This window comes from Vanellus vanellus (genome assembly GCF_965231255.1).
Source record: "Vanellus vanellus genome assembly, chromosome: 1".
In the NCBI taxonomy this organism is placed as follows: domain Eukaryota; kingdom Metazoa; phylum Chordata; class Aves; order Charadriiformes; family Charadriidae; genus Vanellus; species Vanellus vanellus.
In genome coordinates, this window is record NC_138905.1 from 69,840,193 (window position 1) to 69,862,033 (window position 21,841).

The 21,841-nt window shown below is 49.0% G+C and overlaps 1 protein-coding gene across 1 annotated transcript; it reads right to left on the reverse strand.

Annotated features, from left to right (window-relative positions):
• Positions 1 to 444: 444 nt before the first annotated feature.
• On the reverse strand, positions 445 to 20,012 carry ADA2 (adenosine deaminase 2). The gene is made up of 9 exons (XM_082492235.1): positions 19,693 to 20,012; positions 16,501 to 16,726; positions 9,437 to 9,647; positions 6,202 to 6,329; positions 4,995 to 5,085; positions 4,581 to 4,689; positions 3,446 to 3,603; positions 2,373 to 2,575; positions 445 to 1,432 (listed from the first exon to the last, which is right to left on the reverse strand). The coding sequence occupies exons 1-9, from the start codon at positions 20,003 to 20,005 to the stop codon at positions 1,324 to 1,326; spliced, it is 1,548 nt and encodes a 515-aa protein (XP_082348361.1). The 5' UTR covers positions 20,006 to 20,012; the 3' UTR covers positions 445 to 1,323.
• Positions 20,013 to 21,841: the final 1,829 nt, after the last annotated feature.

Here is a 21,841-nt window from a genome sequence, read left to right on the forward strand (position 1 = left end):
AAAAAGAGCCAATTTGCCCGAGCTGGTCAGATCAGGAAACAGCAGCCCTCGCAAGTCTGAGGCTCTGAGGAAGGAGACGTCTTTCAGCAGGAACTTTTGTAAATTCTCCCTTTCCTGATGCAAACCAGCATAGTTGTACTGAAGTCAGGGAGAGGTGCTGGTTGATCCTGTGTGCTTTGGGTATGTGTGCCAAAGGATTTTGCTGAATTTCTTTAGCATCCTGATTGAGACTTCTTTTTTTTTTAATCTCCCTGCAACTAGTTCTGATGTTTTTGATGTTGTTAAGCAAGGGAATCTGCTTGTTCAGACACTATTTATTGTGTAGTTGCTGCAATACCTTTTTGCCAAAGAACTGGAAAGTCCTACTAGAAAGGTCCAAGTGAACATATCGGACATTCACAGTGTGACAGTAGTTCTCCACCAAGGAGAAAATCTGTCTGACAGGCTGAGTAAGGCTGCATTTGCACCCTGAGTTAGGCTGGTAGTGGAACCCCCCAAAATCAAAAGGCGCTTCCTATAAATGAGGAGACTTGTATTAACATGGCCCAGTGCAGGGGGAGAGTTTTAATTAAGCTAGATCGGGGTGTTTTTTTCTCAGATGAAAAGTGTTTTAGCTTCCCTGTGACCAGAGGACAGGAAAAGATTTTGCAGGAAAAAAACCTGTCGGCGAGTGAGGCACCTCTTTTTGGCTTTATGATCACTGTGCAACCAGGCTTAAATGTTCTGGGAGCAAGTTCCATCAGCTCATTTCCAGCCATGGTAGGTCCTGAAATAGCAGACATCAGACCTATGACTGGTTCTTCGACCTAGCGGCGCTATTTTGGCAGCAGGCCCAGGGTTAAACATAACAAGAGTCATTTTCAGTCCTTGCTCTCCTGAAGGTCAGTGGCCCAAATGGTTGGATGTTTGTCTTAGCTGTTTCCGGACAAGGTCTGCATTTTGTAACGATAAGGCGAAATTCAGAGATCCTCATGTTGGCAATCTCCTGCTAACTCTAATTAGAAAGCATGTTTTTCCTGAATAAGGATGTCAGGATTTGGTCATTGGCAGTTTTTAATTGTTTTGACTATTTTGAGGGGATGTTCTTTTGTGGCTGCAATAAAGGCTCTATTTTACCTCCAGTCTATGACTTTCACAGGACAGCACAGCTCATTCTTAGCGTTAAACCCATCAAGCTTAGCTTACCAGAATCGCCCATTGCCAGGTGAGAATTTGAAGTTCGTTCATCTGCTCAGGTCACATGGAAGAAGCAGTCTCCCTCCTAGCAATAAGCCTGGCTTGCTCTGGCTTGCCAAATGCCTTCTGAGATGGGTCTTCTCCCCTCTAAAGCTCCCTCAAAAAGCTATCAGAGAGGTCAGCCACAAATTGGTCCCATTTTTTCTGCCAGACCTCTTTGGCCTTGGATTTCTCATCCGGTAGCATGGCACTGTATCTGTGAGGAGGAGAAAAGTCAGTATCAGACAGGAGACAAGGGGGCAGCTATTTCAAGCTCAGTGGCCAAAATGAAAAGGCAGGAAGCAGCAACAGATTAACCCTTGCAGGACAAGCCTACACCGCACAGAGTAACAGTGTAAAGAGCTTTGAGCTCCTACAGGCTGGGCTTACACTGGGACGAGAAGTATGATAGCCGTATCAACAGCTACTGAGTCCTGCACCATGAGGACAAACAGCTCAGTCCACATAAGCTGGAGACTCGCTGGGTTGCACGCAGTGACTAGCACAGAAGAGACAGTGCTTCTGTCGCTTTCAGTTGTCCCCTGGGCTTGGTCCAAATCGGTGGGAAATAAAACTATCTGTTATTTCCCTGGCCATGCGGGAACTTGGGATTAGCATGAGGATTGGCATGGGATTTGGCAAACAGACAAGAGTCTAGGAATGTACAGAAAGACCTTGGGCACCATATCCAAACTATGTTGGGACGTTCAGAGCTGTCCAGATAAACAGAAAAAGTGGTTAAACACACCCAAACTACATGCTGGTAGATTGTTTTCCTGTGTTTCCCTGGTGGGCCATGGCAAACACCACAGCAAGTCAGACTTCAGCAGAAATAGACAAGTGATACAAAGACATAACACTTCTCCCATACCCAGAATGAGGTGCTGGAGGCAAGTTCGCAAAGGATAGAAAAAGAGGAATAAACTAAGACGCTGAGCTAGAAGAAGGCACTCTAGGTCATGGGAAGAGAAGCCTCCGGGGTTGCTGTGTCCCGCCCTCAGGGGAGACACACAGAGGAGATTTTGGATTAACAGAAGCCCAGTTCATGTGGCAAAGGAGACTCTGGGGCCAAAACCCAAATACAGAGGGTTTCCAGGGAGCAAGATGATGGTCCCCTTAGCATCACTATGGCTAGACAAGACAGGTGAGGAACTTACTTTATGGAGTTGAGTGCAAGTTGTTTTAAGGTCCTCAGGTCAGCATTCATCCCTCCGATGCCCATGAACACCTCGTAGAAGTCATAGGAGACACCCTTTGCCCCAAAGATAGGGGGATCATCGGGGCTGATCACAATGGGGTGCCCTTCAGCCATGAGGTCAGCTGCGGGGTGGCTCCGCAAGTCAGCTACCAACAGCAGGACCTCAGTGAGGAAGGGTGGGAGACAACATGATGTTGGGTTATTGCTGTAGCCATGTTTGCAGTATGGCACCCATCACACCACATACCTGCTAGAGCCGCCTGTGTCATCAGGTAGTCATCAGGGAGGAAAAGCCTCCTGAGGGCTGTTCAGAGCATGTTAGGTGTTCTCTGAACTGCTGCAGAAGGAGCCTACTTGTCTCCACTGACTATACAAAGAGATTGGTTTCTTAAATTAATTACCTAAATCAAGGCTAGTGGGGTGAAAAACTTCTGCTTATTTATAACAATTTGACTGTGACCATTTCAGGAACAGTCTTTTGGTTACGTATTTGCCATGACACTTAGCTAAGGGCATCTGGAACTGGTATGAGGGTTCTCTCCTTCAAGGCTCACAGCGGTACATCTCTACCCCAGAGCATCCTTTCTGCTGCATCTAGGGGACAATGCACACCATGCTAATGTGTTGCAAAAGAGTTCCCCCTGGTTATGAATTCTACAAAACCAAAAGGACTCACAGTTGTTATCCCAGCTTCTCAGCCTCTGGCCCTCCTGGCTTTGAAGTATTTTCTGTTATATCTCTTTAGGCACCTCCCTGGCTCTGGGCCTCATCTCCTCTAGGGACGACTGCCTTCCCAGGTTCCTCTGGGTAGGAATTTAAATGTTTTTGAGCTGACTGGCACTGTAAGCCTTATATATACACAGCGTGTGTCTACGTAACAAACTGCAGTGTAATGATGTGGTGCAAAGGAAACTGAGCCAGCCTGTGTACAACAAAACATCTAGCTGACCCCAGCTCCCCACTGCTCCCAGCTGCCATGGTAAATCCCATTCCAGTGTCCCAGCCCCAAGACCTAAGCTTTAATCAACATACCTGGTTGGAGATGGGACAGACTTCTACAGGAATATCCCTCTTCAGAGACAAACTTTTGGCTACTGGGTGTTTAATGAGGGCAAGTCCGTGGCCAATCCGGCTGGTATTCAGTAGCAATGCATCCAGCACATTATTGTCTACAGAGGTGCCCTGCCAGTCTGAGCAGAGACAGGTAAGAATCAATGCAGTGCTGTGAGGAAATATATCTTGTCAAACTGCTAGATGGTTTTGATAATAAATGTCTCAGCTGCAAGGTGAGAGGGTTGCTCATGCTCTGAGTTCCCAATTTGCATTTTCAGTGAAACAGGGATCCAAATCCACCCAGGACATCGCCTAGCGTAGAGATACCCATTCATCTCATCTGGCTTTCGATGTCCATGGTATTGCTCTTACAGCTAAGCTAATTACGCTGGTCTCTGTTCATAGTCAAGGGAGAGGAGTAATAATTTCTGGGGAACAGACTGTGCATTAGGATGAGATGTATCACTCCTTAGAAGTGCCTGTTACTGTCTACGGCTATAAAGTGAGCCTAGGATAACTAGTTCAGATGCAGACGTCTTCTCTGTAGATGTCAACATGCAATAAGCATAACACACAAGTTAGAATCAACTGTCATGCATGGTTAGGATAAATCCCACCCATATGGACTGAAGAATATATTGCCAATAATAATACATATCCCCAGGAACAATGGGCAATGATCAGTTACTTTGATGAGTGTATTCGGTTAAGACTTGAAGCTGGCTCAGACATTCCTTCACCTTAAAATGTAAAACAATGGTTGAGGAATTCTGCTACTGCTGTGGATGGGAGGTGAGTGCTGCTCTGAGGAGGAAATGGCTACCAGCAATAACTCTTGCAGCATGACTCGCTGTTACACACAGGGCAAAGACGCTGAGCAACATGACGCTTACAGTCAAGAGCAGAGAGCAGATAGGGAAGGTGCCATGTAGGGATGCTACAGCAACAAGCTGATAATGGGAGAAGCATAGGGAAAACCGATGACACACATGCATGCATACACACACACACACGTCCCATCATCTTGATACAGACAGTCTTACTTTTCTGTGCGTTGCAAGACTTCACCTTTTGCCTCTGCAAGCAATAACAGGTCTTGAGCCCTCATGCTTACCAGTCTCTCCAGCATGGAAAAAGTACGGCAAGTTGACCCCTAGGGAATACGGGATGGTCAGGGCATCTTTCAGGTCCCATAAAGAGTGACCTTCATCCTCATCACCAACCTGGGGGGAAGAGGAAAGGTATTTTTGAACATGCTCTGGAAGATGGTGGGACTTACAGCTATATATCACTGAGGCACCAACTGTACTGAAATTGCAATGCTGTGGGGTAGGGAGCTGATTCTTTCGGGGGATTTTGTCAATTACCCTCAGCAAAATCCTTAGCTGTAGGATTTGCAATTCATTTACACTGATTTCAGTACAGCAGCAGAGGATCTGGCTCTGGTATAAAACATATGTCATATTATACATGTAGTTCTATTGCACCTCTAGGGGTTAACTCGAAATCACAGAAGAAATACAGTTACCAGGTCGAAGCCTGCCAGGGTGTCTGGGAAGCGGGCTCTGAGTGCCATGGCAGTGACGATGGCTTCTTTAATCTGGGAAACGTTCAGCATCCTAAAGAGCAAGAGAGAGAAAGCAGTGGAGAGGCTCACTCCCACCAGGCCTGCCGCCTTCGGGTTTGAGTTGTGCAATGGGGCCCCCAAGGGAATTTCCAAAATGTAAGTTGCTCCTGAATCTGACAACCAGCTTCAGGTCTCCAGAGTAACAGCAGTAGAAAATTGATATTATGAAAGTAAACCCCTGAATGACCAGGAAATGCCTGGCTAGACCCTGCTGTCACTTGAGTTGAGGCACACTTGTCTAAGACTCACCGGCTTTCCCATCAACCAAGCAGGGAACACAACAGTAAGGAGACAAAATGTGTAATTTTTTTTTTTTCCTCTCAACTGTTTTGCTGGGAGGTGGGACAGTAGCTGCATTTCAAGGAAGTTTTAAATTTAGATTTGTTCCAGCCCTTAAACATCACAGTGCATTTTGCAGACCGACTCCATCCATACCCAAGCTGGCCAGAGGCAAGCCGGCTCTGAACTGGAAACAGCATCGTGCCGAGCCGGAGTAAGTGCTGCTGAGAGGTCTGTTATATTTACTCAGGATCACCTCACATGACTTCGTGGTATCTGGCTGACTTGGAGAACAGCCTTGTGCCTGACTGTGAACAGCAGCACGAACATACCGTACAAAGGCTGCTGAGAGAACAGCGTTTGCAGGGTCCCACGAGGACCTTTGCAATACCAAGTGCCCATACTCGGGCACTGCTGTCACTGCTTCAGCTTCTGCAGAGAGGAGGAGTATGTCCAGGCTCGGCAAGAGAGCACGCAGGGCTTGGACACGCACGCACGCAAGCAGCCCTCCCCTTGCTCATTCCCGCACCCAGGGCTCACAGACGCTTGTCTCTCCAGCACACGCCATGAGCTAACCCTGGTTGCTTCGCACGTACACAGACTTATATAGATGATTTCTCATCCTCAGCCTTTTACATGTGCCAGGGAATGCTTCGGGAGTCAACACCCCAGGCCTGACGACACATGCGGGCATTGCTAACCAACTGTGGCACTTCGGCCCAGCCCTCAGCATCTCTTCTCCTGGCCTGGACCCCTCTCTCCCCACCTCTGCCTCTGCCGTAGCACAGCCAGCCATGCACAGCCGCTCTTAGCCCCTCTCAGCCTCTACCTGTGTGCTGTAAATATAATCTTGGCTCCAAGAAAGTCAGGGTGTTCCTTCACAAACTGTCTGGTCACTTCCCGATAGGTTGCCACAGACCATGATTTGTTGTGCCGGGTGCCATCCAGCTCATACACCTGCGGGACGAAAAGCAGATGGCAAGCAGAAGTTGGATGAGGTGTTTTATTGGAGGGTGGGAGAAATGAACTGAAGAAAACCTTGGGAGAAGCAATGTGCTGCGGTCCTGGCAACAGGGTGGAAAAAAGCGGTTAAATCTGTGCGGAACATTTTCTTCTTGAAGCCTTTACCAGCTGGCAAGAACCAAGGAATGGTTTTCCTCCCTTCTATGTGATACAAGAAACAAGTTGTCCATGTTCAGACATGGCAAGCAAAGTGCCCTTGAGTACCCAGAGGAGACCATGACCTCTTACTCATGTCTGTATCAAATGCTGGAGCGTTTTGTCCCGTCTGGCAGCTCACACACACTCTGTGCCTTGCAGTGGCAGTCTGTCAGCCAAGGCAGCCCCAAAGCACGCGAGGGCTGAGCTCCATAAGCTACCAGCTGGGCTGGGCTTCTGCTTCCCTCTGCCAGAGGTTTGCTCTGTGACCTTGAGTCAGTTGTTTAGTCTTGCCATGCTTTCCCAGTTCTCTGGCTGCAAACTGGGAAAAATAATCCTTTTGGCACGCCCAGTCTCATCAACTTACTTTGTGAGTTCTTCACTACCAGGGCTCTACGTGGGGCTTGTGCCATCATTTCAGCAGGGGTGTAGACCCTGCATGCCCCATTGATACTAACCCACAAAGACCCTGCCTGGCATCATTCACGAATGGTGGCAGAACTCACTCCATCTTTTCCCTTCATGTCCTTCTCGCCTTTCTTTTCTCTTTCACCCTTCTCCTCCACCCTTCAACTCGTCCACTCCACCTTCTTACTTCCCCTCCGGTGCTGCCCCTTGCAGTGCTACCCCTCGCTAAGCCCCCGTGCTCCGCCAATTCTGTGGCATCCCCTTTTGCCGGCACCAGCAGCTGCGGGGTGGCCACAGACGCTCAGAGGGAATTTTCCCCTGCTGCAGCCCATGGGAACGTGAGACTTTACACAGCTGAATTTGCAAACACAGCTGGGCTTGGGGGCTTTTCCACAATGTTTGCAGTTTCGCACTAAATCCCGACTTTCATTTACTTTACTTCAGGGGCCTTTTCTGGCGGGCTTCGCCGCAAGGCGAGCTTTCGCAGAGTGTTAGCGCTGTTGCCCGAGCCTTGCAGAGGATCTCCAGCCACACAAGCATCTCGCTATTCCCGTCGCACCCTGCTCACCTCGACTTTCGAGGCAAAGCCTTTCCCGTTCCAGCCTAGCTGGCACTCAGCTGCCCGTCGGGGGCCGGCAGCCCAGCACGCCCCGGCTCCTCGCAGCCCTTGCAGCGCTACCCGGGCCGCGGACAGCCTGTCTGCCCCGTACCTCGCAGCGTGCCACGCTGCCGGCTGCGAGCAAGCCCGGGGGGGCTCTGGAGGCTCCCACGCCTGGAGCCAGCATTAGGGGCTGGATGGGAAGCGAATTTTCCCTGCCAAGCCTCTCTTCAAAAGACATTACAACCATGTCTAAGGGCTGCCGGTAAATGCAGGGTATTTTCCAGTCAGGCCCACGCGCTCGTATCATGGCAGATACTCTTGGCCCGGAAACCTGTGTGACCTGAGGGGATGCCAGCACTCGCGCTGTCTCACAGTACAGGAATTTTGACACTGCTGTTGTTTTCTCTTTCCAGGTAACCCAAAGACAGATGGTGACTGAGTTCAGAGCAACTGGCTCATGACCAGCCCCCAGCAAAGTTAGATACACATAAGCTTTGTGGTCTTTTCCCCCTCCTTTTTTTTTTTCCTCCTTTTCAATACACCCTTCTCATCTCAGGCACGCTAGAGTGCCAGCCTGCAGTCCTGACACTGAGCCCCATTTTGCTATGGGGCCAGCCTGAGCCACCACAGGGCAGGGTTCGGCAGCCCTGCTCCCCAGCTGTTGGGGTGGAGGCAGGCGCAAAGCCAGATCAGCCTCCAAATTTGTCACAGCACCTGCCTGCCTGCTCACGGGGTGGCTGTGCAGACCTGCCCGGCAGCAGCAGTGGTTGCTGGGGGTACAGACATTCGTCTGCAGCTGGCTGGAGCCCACCAGCCATTGCATGTAAGGGCAATGCTTTAAGGAAGCTGCTGGCAGACACGTTTGGGAGTTGGGCCACTGGCAGGACGTCAGTGTGGCTGCTCCATCCACCTGACACTGCAGTGCTAGCAGCAAGCTGGTACCTGCGTTCCCATGCATGGCTTGTCACCACTGCCTGGTCGTTCAGGTGCTGCTGGATGGACCTCGCACAGCAGCTTCATTCCCATTGCAATGGACTTAGGAACATGGAGGTAGATGGTGTAGTGAGAGTGAGGAGCAGCAGCCTCAATTCATTTGTTTTGGCAAGGAAGCCGCCTTGCCGACAGAGTGCCCACCTCCATGCTGCCCTGCTTGGAGCTGGTCTGGAGAACGGTATGGAAAAGGCGTGTCTGCAGTGTTGAAATTGCCACCAGGAAAGTGGGAACCATTAGAGCCGAAGAATGGTGGTGGGGTCTGCTGGTGCTTGGGAAGGCATTGGGGCAGTGTGGAACTGTAGGACAATCTCACCAGCTCCAGGCAACGTGCAGAGAAAAAGCCCTGAACTCTTACCAACAGATTTTAGTGTTAATGGCAATGAAAAGAGCACTTCATACTTCACGTAGCCAAAATTTTAGGTTGTCTGCAAACCGTGGAAGACTGTACTTTGCCAATTGGTTTACTAGCCTGTTCAGATAAGTCATTCTGAAATAAGTTACAGATTTAAAATAACACAACTCTTCCAGAATGTTTCTATTCAAGATGAGAAATTGTTCCAGAAGAGCTGCCACAGAAGAGGCGATTCTGGTGCAGACCAGCCAAGATGCATCTTCCCAACCAGCAAGGTTTTGATGCAGCTCCCAGTCAGACTGTACAATGCAGTCTTGTGCTCTTGCCACAGTAGGTATCTTCCTTAACCATGAAGAACAAAGTATCTCTTACTTTCAAGCCCTCGCCTATGCAAATCTCCAACAAAGATCTTTGAATATCATCAGGGTTTTCCAGCATCCTTAGAAGGGGAGGTATGCAAACATCCAAAAACTAAATTCAAGATAGGGCTTGAGAAAAGTTTTGGAGAAATAAGGATTTAAAAGAATACTAGAGAAGCCAAAAAATACGTACCGTAGGCAGGATAGCTCTTATCTCAACATACTGTACGTTATCTTCATAGAGCTCCAGCAGCCCCTGGTAGAAATAGGCCTTGAACACAGGTGCATAGCAGATAAGTCCAGAGGCAATGAGAAAGACTTCTTCAAATCTTTTCCATATGAAAGCCTGAGAAGGGTAGGCCAGCTCAGGGGCATCCGTCACCAGCGTCAAGTTTCTCAGCAAGCTGAAGAAAAGGGTAAAGAGAAGAGGAAGAATGAGAAGAACAAACAAGACAACTGGCTTTCAGCACGCGAAAAGCCGTCGGCTGGCAGCTGGGTGTTCAGTACAGGAAGAAATAGGTTTCCTCCAAGATAAGTGTGAGTTTTACTGTCAGAGACCAAGCTTTGCAGACATGACAGCCTCCGACCGGAATGCTCTGGGATGCAGTAGGGCAGTGGCTGTGATGAAGGAGGTAGGTGTTCTTTGGGCAGGACCAAGAAAAGGTGCAAAGCCATTTCTGCCACAATAGGGTTCCAGAATCTAGCTCGGATCCTGTTTGCCTGCAGTACAACAGGTGTAACAATGACTGGTACAACTAGGAAGCATTCAGGTCATTTTTCTGCCACCTATATTTACTCCCCTAATGGCTGGTACAAGTAATAGCTGACAGTTAAAAAGTCATATGCTATGTGCTGAGCCACAAGCAGAGTAAGACTAGGTGTTCAAAACCTGCCCCTTCCTTTTTTGAGGGCAGTATCTTGAGGAGTTACAAAAGCAAAGCAAGTATGATGTTTTTATATCATAAGAATTGTATGCTGCCACCCATCCTTAATGCAAAAGTAGGCTACTACGCTACTCCTGCAGACAATATATTCTCCCAAACATCTTCAATGCATGAAAAAAGTTATATGACACCTGGTGCTCTGTTCACCACCTAAAGGCAGACTGAGTCTCCAGGACATGCCATGTACTGGGCCACCATCGACCTTCTTACTAAGCCTGTAACCTTTGTAACGCTCTGGTACCTTTGTATTGCCAAATATGTCATCTAATACAAGCAAGGGGAAAATGATTGTGAATCAGAAATCCCCCCCCCCAGTGCAACAAACCTGATATCCTGCCTGCCTTGCTGATAACTTCTTCAGATTTGTCTGATGGGAAACAACTGATAAGAATTGCAGGTCCTGGCTTTTCCTTAGTGGGACAGAAATGTTTTTAATTTCTCCACAGACTCAGCTGGTGAATAAGCCTCTTTCATAAATCCAGAGAGGCGCGGGTAGTTTTATCAAGCAGAGTTTAAGGGACCCAGTAATTGCAAGATTATCTAGTTGCAGATGACAGCTTGCATTTAGGACAGGGTGAACGTCTGTGCCGCAACGCTGTCATCTGACAAGCTGATAGCCTTCATCCCGCATGAAGCCTTGCCTCTGGCAATAGCTCTCCTCCCTCCGCCGGTGGCCACCGGAAGAAGAGTTCATAGCAAATTTCTCAGGCCAGTGGGCAAAGTCTAAATGGCAATACAGGGGGGTCATTAACTTCATTCCTGGGTGGCCAAACTGAAGCCATCGCAGCAAGCTATGGAGCCGGTTGCTTGCAGGCAGGTGGGCTTACCAGTCCAGCCAGGCCTGATGTTTATCTAGTGTCAGGGGCTAAGCAGGTTCAAATAGAAATACCTTCCACCATGCTCCATCTTTCAGCTGAGTTTTTTGTTTCCCCTCCATAACAGCTACTGATCTTTAATAATGTTTTGTGTTTGATGTCTTGGCCCCCATCCTCGTGCAGTACTCTGCTCTGTTATATGGGAGACGTGGGTTTGATTATCTTCTTCCAGGAGGCTCCCTCTTACAGACATAAAATGTGATCTGGTCCAAACTTATAAAGAAAGACATCCCAGGCTGGGACATCCCTTTTGAGTCCCTCCATCCTGCGGATAAAACAAAGCTGTTCCCCCAGCATCTGCCTGCTGTTTTGCTCTCTAAGTGGCTGCAGTTTCATTTCTTCTTCACTCTTTTAATTTCTTTGCTGGGAACAATTTTAGAAAGCAAAACTGTACATAAAAGAGATCCTTGTACCACGTTAAGGATGAGATTTGAAATGCTCAACAGTCAGGAAAATTCAGAGTTAAGGTTTCCACAGCAACTTCAGCTCTGCCCTCCCGCGCATTACAATAGGGGCTTTGGTGCCATTATCACAGGACACTGGGCAACCCCAGCTACTCTTCAGTAATCCATGCAACCGAACTGACCCAGCTGGACCATGGCTGGGGCAGGGCGGCATTTTGGGCAGGCAGCGGGGAGCACAGCAGCAGCAGGAGACACCATAGCATCACCCTAGAAACCAGGAATGTGGGAGCCAGGGGCATCGTGAAGGCACTGATCCAGCTGCCGGAGCGGAGAGGGTGTGCTGCAGCTTGGCAGGGAGGGAAGAGGAGGTTTTGTGTGGGAAGAGCTGGGGAAAGCAGACTTGTCCGCTCCCCGCCTGGCCTCAGCCCTGGCCGAAGGGCAGCTCCCCACCAGCCCTGCATGCCAGCGGAGAGCACCTGCACGGAGCCGAGAGCCGAGTTCCCACCAGCCCTGCGAGCACCGAGGGGAAAAAACCTCCCCATGGATCAAAAGGCCGTGCAAGCCCGTTCTCGCCGCCCCACGCAGCTCCGTCTCAGATAAGGATGGGTGGTTAATCGGGCTCCCACCGCTTTCTCCCCTTGTCCTGTGAGAACTCGGCTCCTCCGGCAGCGAGCGCGCACAGGGGTCCCCTCCCTGCCTTTAAATCTAGCTGTACAAACTTGTGGTTGTTTACTTAGCCTGTGATCTTGGGCTAGAAACAGCAATAAATCCCCACACCGCCCTGCTCCTAAAAGCACATAAATCAAATTGTGCTTTTTTTATAATCCCCTTCCCTTTGAGACTGATTATCGATCCCTATAACTGTTGAAGATTTATTGCATAATAGTGATCCATCCTTGATAACTGGATAATCTCCTAAGGGTTCGGGGTCTTTTGCCATCAGTAGCTCATGCAGATGAAGCAAAGCTTCATAAATGCATTTTTTTCTCCTTTTCTGGAATGGGCCCTCGCCAGTGATCAGGTGCAGACTACAAATAGCCTTTCGTGTCATGTCATATATGCACTGAACAATGCTATTGCAATGCATATGCCCAAAGGGGCACAACTAAAACGACCAGCTAAGGATTATTTATTTTCAGCTGTGGTTTTGTTTTCTCTTTTTCCTGTTTTTTCCCCCCCTAACTGTTTTGCTTTCTTGCACTATATAAGGCAGAAGCAGGTTTGTTGCCTTATTTTTAAAGGGAATCTTCTTCCTGCTTCTTTTTCTGTCCTCAATGGGTAATTATACCCCTCTCCTCACCATAGTATCTGAATGTCTTCCAGTGGTGCATTAAATAGTGTGACTAACATCTGTCACATGTGGTTCATTCGCTTTCTCTCTCTCTCTCTCATCCCCTCTTCTTCTCCCCAAGGGGAGACTTGTAGAGGGAGTGGAGTGCTTTGTTTCTGTAGTGGATTTTTATTCTTCCCCCCCCCCGCCTCCCCTTGTAATGCACACATTGCCCTATTTTTCTGTGAGAGAAGGCAGTCGGAGGACACAGAGGAGAAGGTGATGGAGGTCTGGGCAGCCATTAGTGCCCAGGGGAGTTGTCCCCGCAGCTTCGGCCATGGTGTCAGCTCCCTCACAGATGACTTCATCCTGGTGATAGAGAGCTCCGCTGGGCTGCCGGAGCTGTGCTGCTGGGCACGGCCTTAATCCTCGGGCTGCTGGCCGGGGGGGCGTGGGGTGGTGCGGTGGTATTTTACAAATATCTGGAATGTCAACGCTGTTTCCCTAAATATCTAGAGGCATGCTCTTGCTTTACAAAACAGTGGCTGTTATGTTGCATCTTGAGGAAAAAAAAATGGCATTCTCCTATATCGTAATTGATTGTGAAGTAAATAAGTGAGGATTATTTTTTCTTTTAAGTCTCAAAGCAAAATTCCCTTCCTCCCTCTGTCTCCTGGCCTGTGGTCTCCTGATGCTCGTAATAGCATCCTTTTGGAAGCTTACCAGTAACAGAATACTCCAGGGTCTTGGCCCATAAGACGTGTGTTTTGAATAGGAATGATTAAACCTTCTTTTGAGGGAAACAAACAAAAAGACTTCCTTCCAAAACACACACACACACACACACATATATGTATGCATATATACCTAAAAATGCAAACAGCAAAAATGTAATGCAGATACCTCTCTCCCTCACCCCTTCCTGGTCAGAAATGCAGTAAGGTGAAAGAAGTACAGCCTCTCGGAAATATTTCCATTGTTCCCTTCACATTTGCTGATCCACCCTGTCTTGCATGAGAGCCCTTCCCTGCTGCCATATTCCCTTGATACTTCCTTGAAACCACCCAACTATCCATCCGTTCCTTCCTCTGACATCTGCTTTCTCTCAGCTTGTCAGTGCTCAAGGGCAAAGAGGAGCGCAGGCAAGAGGTAGCCTGGGATGCACATGTTCAAGAGACTGGGAGAGTTTCCAGAAACTGAGAAGCAGAACAGATTGGGGCCTATTCCTGGCTAGAGACCTATTTCCAGGCAGCCAAAAAACATTCCTAACCCCTAGACTAGTACCCGGGGATTAGATGAAAATAGGAGGGGAAGCGCCTCAATGTGGCTGTTGTGCATGTGTTCGCACATTATGTGCAAGGACTCCTCTGCGATTTTACGGTGATGAGCACAGAAGGGCAAGAAATGAAGGACAACGCACCCAAATGAGGAGAGCACCCAGAATGTGAAAGATCCAAGTTTGTACTTGGATCTGGCACGCATTTGCTGAGGAAAATCACTTCCTTGGTCTCTGCCTCTGTTTCCCCTCTGGCCTTGGGGAAACTCTTGTAGCAGGGTCTGTCTTATGTCCCTGTGCAGTGCCTGCCACTCTGAAGTCCTGCTCTGACTTGTGGCTATTAGAAGTGTCGGACAACTAATACAAAAGAAGACGAATGTGGTAACACTGCTTCTGAAAAGAAGTTATGTTCCCAGACAGGACCATAGGGAACCAAATAATGCACAGCTCCACCCTCCTAGGTGTATAGGGTGCTGTGGCCTCTAGCCTCAGCCAGAAAGGGTCATCACACTATGGAAATACAACTGAAAACAAACACAACGAAGGGTTGCTCCTGGGATTGGTCTGAAATACCCCGTGCAATTGCTTCAGCTTTAAGGAAGTGAAACTGTTTCAAAATCCAATCTCTTGCACATTATTTATGGGTCTCCTGGGTGGGGTTGAAGAGACCTGGTGCCACGATCTTTCCCTCATCATCACTCCCAGTAGAAATGGAAGGGAGCTAATGGGGAACCAGTTTTCTCTTTGGAAGACATAGATAAGTGACTTCTCACTGGGTCTTATTTCTTCCACCACACGTCAGGGCAGTTGAGCCTCAGGGTCAAGAGCCCTGGGTCTGGTACTACCTTTTCCTTCACTTCTGGAAGTGCTCAGACCTCTGCAGGAGAGGGGCGGTGGGTGCCCCGGAGAATCAGCTCCCTCTGCCTCTTGCTGTTGCTGGGGAGGGAAAGCAATACCATGCCAACAGTCTGGCAGCTCCTTAGCTTCCCAACCTGACCTCCTTCCCAGATCTGTAGAGCACAGAGCCCAGACAGCTTCCATGTGGAGGCGATACCAGCTTCCTAAGTGTTAATAAGTCTCTATTTAAGAGCACGCACCCTCACTGAAGACCACTACAGTAAAAATCATAAAATTTCACTTAGGAAACACCATAATTAGGGTCACCTGCATCACCTTAATCCAGCCTTCTCCTAGTGTATCAGCATGGCTATATTGTCTTTAATTACATCACACCCCATACTATTTTTTTCCATGGGACCCCAGCCCCTCGGGGAGCACTGTGGACGGCAGTGCCCTCTGAATGGATCACTACTCAATATTTTCCTTTGTCCTCATCACTCAGTGTCTGACTTCATGCATTATTTAGTGTGGTCTCTCCAGCCCCCTGCATGCCACACAGAACTACATGCTTTCTCCTGGCCTTTTTGGCGGAGCTTTGCCCCGGGATCAATGGCCCCTGGATGGGGAGATAGGGCTCCCTCTTCCTGCCACCACCGGCGAGGGGGAGCCAGGCTATTCCCACCCAGCTGGAGGTGGTTAAATGGTAGGTGGCTGCTGAGCAGCCAGCTAACACCTGGTCCTGATAAAAGACTGCCAGCAGCTAAGGTAGAGCTGCCTGTGGGGAGTGGAGTTCCTGCAAGAGGGTGAGTGATGCCTTGAGGGGGCCATGTGAGCTCCTGGACAGCTGTAGGAGGCTTTGCCTGTAAGGGGAGAAGCTTTGTTAGTGCAGAGGGTGTTGAGGTGGGGAGTGCTACCAGGCAAAGGACCTGTGTCTCAGGTTTGTTAGCTCAGCCAGGCTGAGACCTAACCCCTTGTCTGAGGGCAAGAGGGCAAGTTGCAGTTCCTGGTGCCTGAGGGTCCTGTTGGGAGTGAATGCCCCATGCTTCAGTGTGGTGGGTACGAGTGGGGTTTCAAAGAAAGCCTTCAGAAAACAAGGATGGTGAGTGGAGGAGGAGGCTGAGTTGGGTTTTCTTTCGGTTGCTTTGGGGCTTTTTTGCTAGTGCAGTAACTAACATAAGTAGTTTGCCCAACTTCTTGCTCTGAATCAAGATGATGACTTTACAAGTGACCTCTCTGTTGTTGGGGAGAGCCTGTTTCTGAGCTACCTGGCTCCCTCATCCTGTTCCTGGGTGCCTCAATGGATGAGGCAAGGTCTTTCACTATTCAGCCCTGTCCCATGCGGGGACCATATACAGCCTGGGTGCTGAGGAGAAGTGGGGGCAGGTCACATAAATCTACCTAAACTGCTGTCTTCAACACATCTCTGCAAAAGACTAGTGTGAGGGCACACAGAAAATTTCCATTTTGATGGTCTCTAACTCTGGTGTTCTAATGCTGGAACCTTCAAGTTCTTATATTGCTATCTGCTTGTCCTATGTCTGCAGCCCTAAACAGAATTCTGCACCTTCAGGGCAGCAAGCAAATGGGGAAGTTGGAGAAGAATGATCCTGTTGGCTACACAATGCTATCATGAAGCAACTCCACTCACCTGCTATCAAACTCTGTCACGTTGTGCAGCTGTTTCCGGTAAGTCTCCAGCAAAACCCACTGGGAGCACTGGGCTGGCACTGGGTGAGGAGGGTGAGGCTTGGAAAAGTGAAATCGAACAGTTCCTGTGCGGGTGAAGCAGATGTAGCAGTCGGGAAGGTAGGTGGCATTGTACACCAGCCAGTCTACGCTCAGGATGGCATAGTCATGCAGATGTAAGACAGCACCTGGTGAGAAGAAAAGCATATCCTGATGAGAAAAGGCAGCCGAAAAGAAGCAATGGAGTTTTAATGTGGTAATAGTTTGAGTTTGCCCATCCAGGGGCATCTGGAAATGCTTCTAGATGGCTGTGAGTGACCTCTCCCAGCAGAGAGACGGAGCGGCTGCTCTGCCTCCCCCATGCTGGGGGATGTGGCCCCCTCCACATCAAATGCGGGGCAGGCAGAGCGTGACCGCTCCCTGGGAGCAGAGGGAAGGAGCGGGAAATCAATAGGGAGCTCTACTTCTCCACTGGGATGGAAAATGCTCTGAGTTATTAAAGGTCTTTCAGACAGAGTTTGCTGTGAGCTGGCTCAGGCCCCGCTGATTTAAAGAGGAACTCACAGTAGGCAGCAGTTTACAAGGCATACTAGCTGACTGGCAGACCTGAAGCAAGCCTCTGTATCTAAGCTGTTTGAATCCCAACCTCGATTTTCGCATCTAGTCTGTGTCTCTTCTTTCATCTCTTTGAAACTCTGGTGCACACCAAAATCCCAGACCGTGACACACCAGGGAATTGCACTCAGATGCAGAAGTACCATCTACTTCTATCCCTTACCAAAAGCATGCTTACTTACATTGTGCATCTGCTGCTGGCCAGCACAAAGGGCCTTTGGGATGTTCTGTTACTGTGCAGTATGTTGGCAACTGCCAGTTTTCCTGGCACAGGAAGCATCCTCTGCATGTTCATCTTCCTCAGCCCATCCTTTTGTTTTGCTAAAATCTCTCCTTTTGCAGAGACTTCTTATGTTATTGGTGCTTGAACTAAACTTCACCTTTGTTAAGGGAAGGTACTGCAAGAGCTAAAGCCTTATAGATATGTATTTTATTAGCCTATGGGAGACCTCATAGTCAAAATAGCTTTGATGCCCTTAGGGATAAAGGGAGAATGAGTAAAAGGAATGAAACTGAAGACTAGTAAGCATGTGATGTTAGACAAACTTCAAGACTATAATCTATAGTGGACTAATCTAATATAGACTATAATGTCTATAGATTCTCATTACAGTGGGTTTGACTGTTAAGATGCTGAGGAACTGTGGTTACTGCTCTCCCCAGAGCTGACATGACAGAATGGGCATGCCACAGCTGTCTAGATCTGACCCTCCTCTCCCTGGCAATGCCACCTTCTTTCCTATGTAAGCACCAATAGAAACCACAATAGTGCTTGAAACAACAGTAATTCCCCAGGAGGTCTGATCAAGACTGAGCCCTCTAAGACTAGGTCCTACTCAAGCAGTTACAAGGATGTGATCTTGACCCTAAAAGCTTACAGCTCTTGCAAAGGTTCCAAGAACCCCTTTTAGCATCTCCTGGATTTAAAAGTTAATTTTTTGTCTTGATTCTTCCTTGGTATCAAAGATACCCCATTGAAGGGGTGTGTGTGTGGGGTGTGTACTTTTAAATTCCTTACTATTCAATCCAGCAATGAAAGGGTAATATCACAAATGATTAGGATGACAGAGTTCCTAACAGATTAGGATGCTGCAAGTGACAGATCCTCATCCCACATCAGAAGCTGGGAGGGAGAAGCTGGGAAGTGAAGAAGATGGCTCTTATCCATGTGCCAGTGTCACAGCCTTGCAAGTGAAAAACATTCCCGTGGAGAAGCTGACTGCCAAATCCTCCAAAGCAGGCCACCAACTTGTTTCTAGGCAGCCATGTGGGCAAGGCAATGGCATTCTGCATCTAGAGGGAGACCACCTAGAATGGTGAACACAGTATTCAGTCACAGGGATATTGGCGACGTCTGCTGTATTCATCTCATATCTTTAGTTAGAGGTGGCACCTTGTTCAAATGTTTCTGTACTGAAACAGAGATGCAGAGGGAGAAACTATCAGTTGGGAGTCAAGGCCTTCCTCTTGTGATCATCTCAACCTCCTGCTTCTCTGCTGACCTGTCAGCAGGTCGCAGACATGGCGATACCAGGTTTCCTGCTACATAGCCTAGATGGCTTGGATTTCCACTTGGCTAAAAATATCCTCTACTCCTTTCCATCACAACCTGGAGTACTGATCTTTCAAATGCTCCTCATCAGAGGATGCCCAGGGTGATGTGGTGCATGGATCAGACAATCTCATGCCATTATCTAACCTAGAATGTTCCAAAGGCCTTAAAAAATATGTATGTGCTGCAAAGTACAGAAGCTCATTTTGGCATAAGGCATGGCAGCCCATCAGCACGTAGCTTGCTGTGTAACAGGAGAAACAACATCTCTAAACTGATGACAAGAGGAGAAATGCCTGCCCTTATAGGCAGAAATCTCCTATGAATGTCCAGAATAGAACACGATTAAGAAAGACTAAGTGAGAGAATGCAATAGTTTCTATATCGTATTCTACAAGTCACATTCAACACAGGCTTTGACTTCTATTCAACAATTAAAAAATGTGCGGTGTTGGAGGTAGCACCTTCCTTCTCTAGTATCCCCCCCCTCTCTTTGCAGGAAAACTCCAGGCCCGCTACAGAACCACCTGCCCGAAAACTTATCAGGGGATGCAGCACTTCTGGCTAAGTAATGGGCTAAGGCAAGGGTAGTAGCATGTCTGTAGTATGTGTGGAAAAAGGAAAGGCCCTGGCTGGAACATGCTGAAGAAATATGAGTGTCTGATATCTTGCTGTCTTCACTTCCTCTGCCCTTTCTCCACGCTTGAAAGGCTGAAGGATCCATATTGTAAGTTACAGCAAATGCTACAATTGCTGGAAATGTGCATTCATCCAATCCATCCCTCTCTTCCTCTCTCCCGCTGCCCTGTCCCCACGCTCAGAGGCAGGGCTCTTCCTGGAACCCAGCGAGCTTGATTTACAGCTCTTGTAGGCTTGCCCGCAACCAAAGGTCTGCCACATCTCCTCATGCTTTGTCCCAGCTCTGACATAGAAAGCAAAAGGCGAGAGGAGGGTGACTAAGACAAGCAACCCTTAGGCCAAGCCTACCTTTCGGCATGCGCTTTAAGATGCTGAACACCATGCTCTGATCAATGAGGCCTTTTGCCCGAAAGAAGTGCATGCTTGGAGGAAACTGTCCTGTAGTCATGGCTGTTGCAACCTCCTTCTTCTTGAGGTTTACGAGCTTTGTACTGAGCTGCTGCTCCTGTCTACTCAGCACCAAATTGCCGCCTGTCTGATGGGCTTTCTCCTCCTGCATTAGGGAGTCCCGGTCCTTCCAGAGTGGGGTGGGAAGGCAGAGGGAAGCCAAATTCAGGAGAAGGTATGCCAGCTTTATGCCTTGCCCACATGGAGGCTTCATTTTACTGCTGCACCTGAGGAGGGAATAAAAGAAAATTGGAGAACTAGCATAGGTCAGGAGGTGACATCTTAGCAATGACCCATTGGGATGTTAAACTGCTGGCCCATCCTGCAGAAGTAGTAGGTTAATCGGATATTCAGCACTAGGGGAGTATCCGGTACCTGTCCCCCCCTTTATTTAGGGCTATGCATTCACGTGCTCCCCATGATGCTGCCTGCACGCATCAAGACTGTGGGTAGGGTGGAGAGAAGTTGCTCCCCGGATCAGGCTGGCAGCACATCACGCAGACCTGCAGTCTGGCAAAGGTCTCGCCCTGGAATGGGGGAGTGGTGAGGTCTGGACTCTGGCTTGCCAGCTGGGGTGGAGCCCCCTCAGAATAAGGGGTGCTGGTGACAAGGTGATGGCTGTGATGTCGGTGTCCCAGGGAGGGAAGCAGGGGGCCATAGCACTTGAGGTGCTTTTGTTTTTTGCTTGAGCTAATCAGATCCCAATTCCCTACATCAAGACCTTGTTGCACCCCTGTAGTATATTCCAGCTATCAGAGGGGTTAATTTATGGGCAGGAAGCCCCTGGCTTTCCCTGCAGTGACAGAGGCGTGTCCCTTCCTTGCAATCCCAAAAGAAAGAGGACAGAGGATGGAAGGGAGACCACGGGAGTAGTAAGAGATCACAGGAGACAGGCACATGTGAACTTGGAGAACTCTGCCCTTCCCAAAAAAAGCACAGCTGCAATATAATCCTTCAACACCAGCATTTAGTGACCCTCCACACCAATCCCTCCAGACCAAAGCAGGCTGGAGAAAAGCTCGACATTTTGAAATGTTCCCCTGTGGAATACAGAGTAAGACCCTGTTTGCGCATGTGTTTTCTGCTTCCAGCCTCTCGCTCTCCACCCGTGGCGTCTCCAGCCCCTTAGCCTCTGCCCTATCAGTGTGTCCCAGGAGGTGAAGATGTGCTGGGGGAGCAATCTGCTGGGAACGGGGGGTGGGGGGGGTGGTAGACACAGCCCCGTGTCAGGCCTGTCTCTGAACTTAGCGAAAGAAACATCCTAGAAGGCGCTATCTTATCCCTGGTGAGACTGACTCACTTACGGTTAACTTTCCTCCTCCTTGCATCCAGAGCTCAATCCAGCTGCCGCCCCAGAGAGCAGGGAACAGTTATCTCTCTCGCAAGCCGGCGCTGTCCCAGCGAAGATAAAGAGTCAGGATCCGTCCCGGCAGTGCGGAGCGAGGCACCCGCCGGCGCACACAGTTCCTCTTCCTGTGCTGTCGCTCTGGCTTGTTCAGCTTTTATTCATCCCTGTCCCTACCGCTTCATGAATATATAAAGAGGAGGAGGAGGCAAGGGGAGGTTATGAGAACGCCGGACACATGCGCTGGGGCAGGTTGAGCTGGGAACCGGGGGGGGCCAAAGCAGTGGGGTCACCTGCGGGACCCCCTCCAGCTCCCGCACAGGATAGAGGGTAGGCTCTTTAACCCGTCATTGCCTGCCTGCGAGGCAATCGGGGGCTTGGCTGTGCAGCTCTCCTGCAGCTTTTTCTCCTGGTACACATATGCAGCTTTTAAATATCTGGGAAGAAACGCTTAGGAACCCGTTCCCAGTACGGGGAAGCTCTTAAGCCCCACTCAGGCTGTTTCATGCGTACACGTGAGCTTGGGTATCTAATCTGATGTAGAACAATGTGCGTTTAATGCCAACAATACTGCAAACTCTACTTACTAATAGGTTTTTATCCAAAAAAACAGTAATTTGTAAAAGCAGTTTCAAATGATTTTGCCCGGTCTTTGCCAGCTGTGCAAACCAGGCAGATGTCAATCCAGCCGGCTGCACCAGGGTT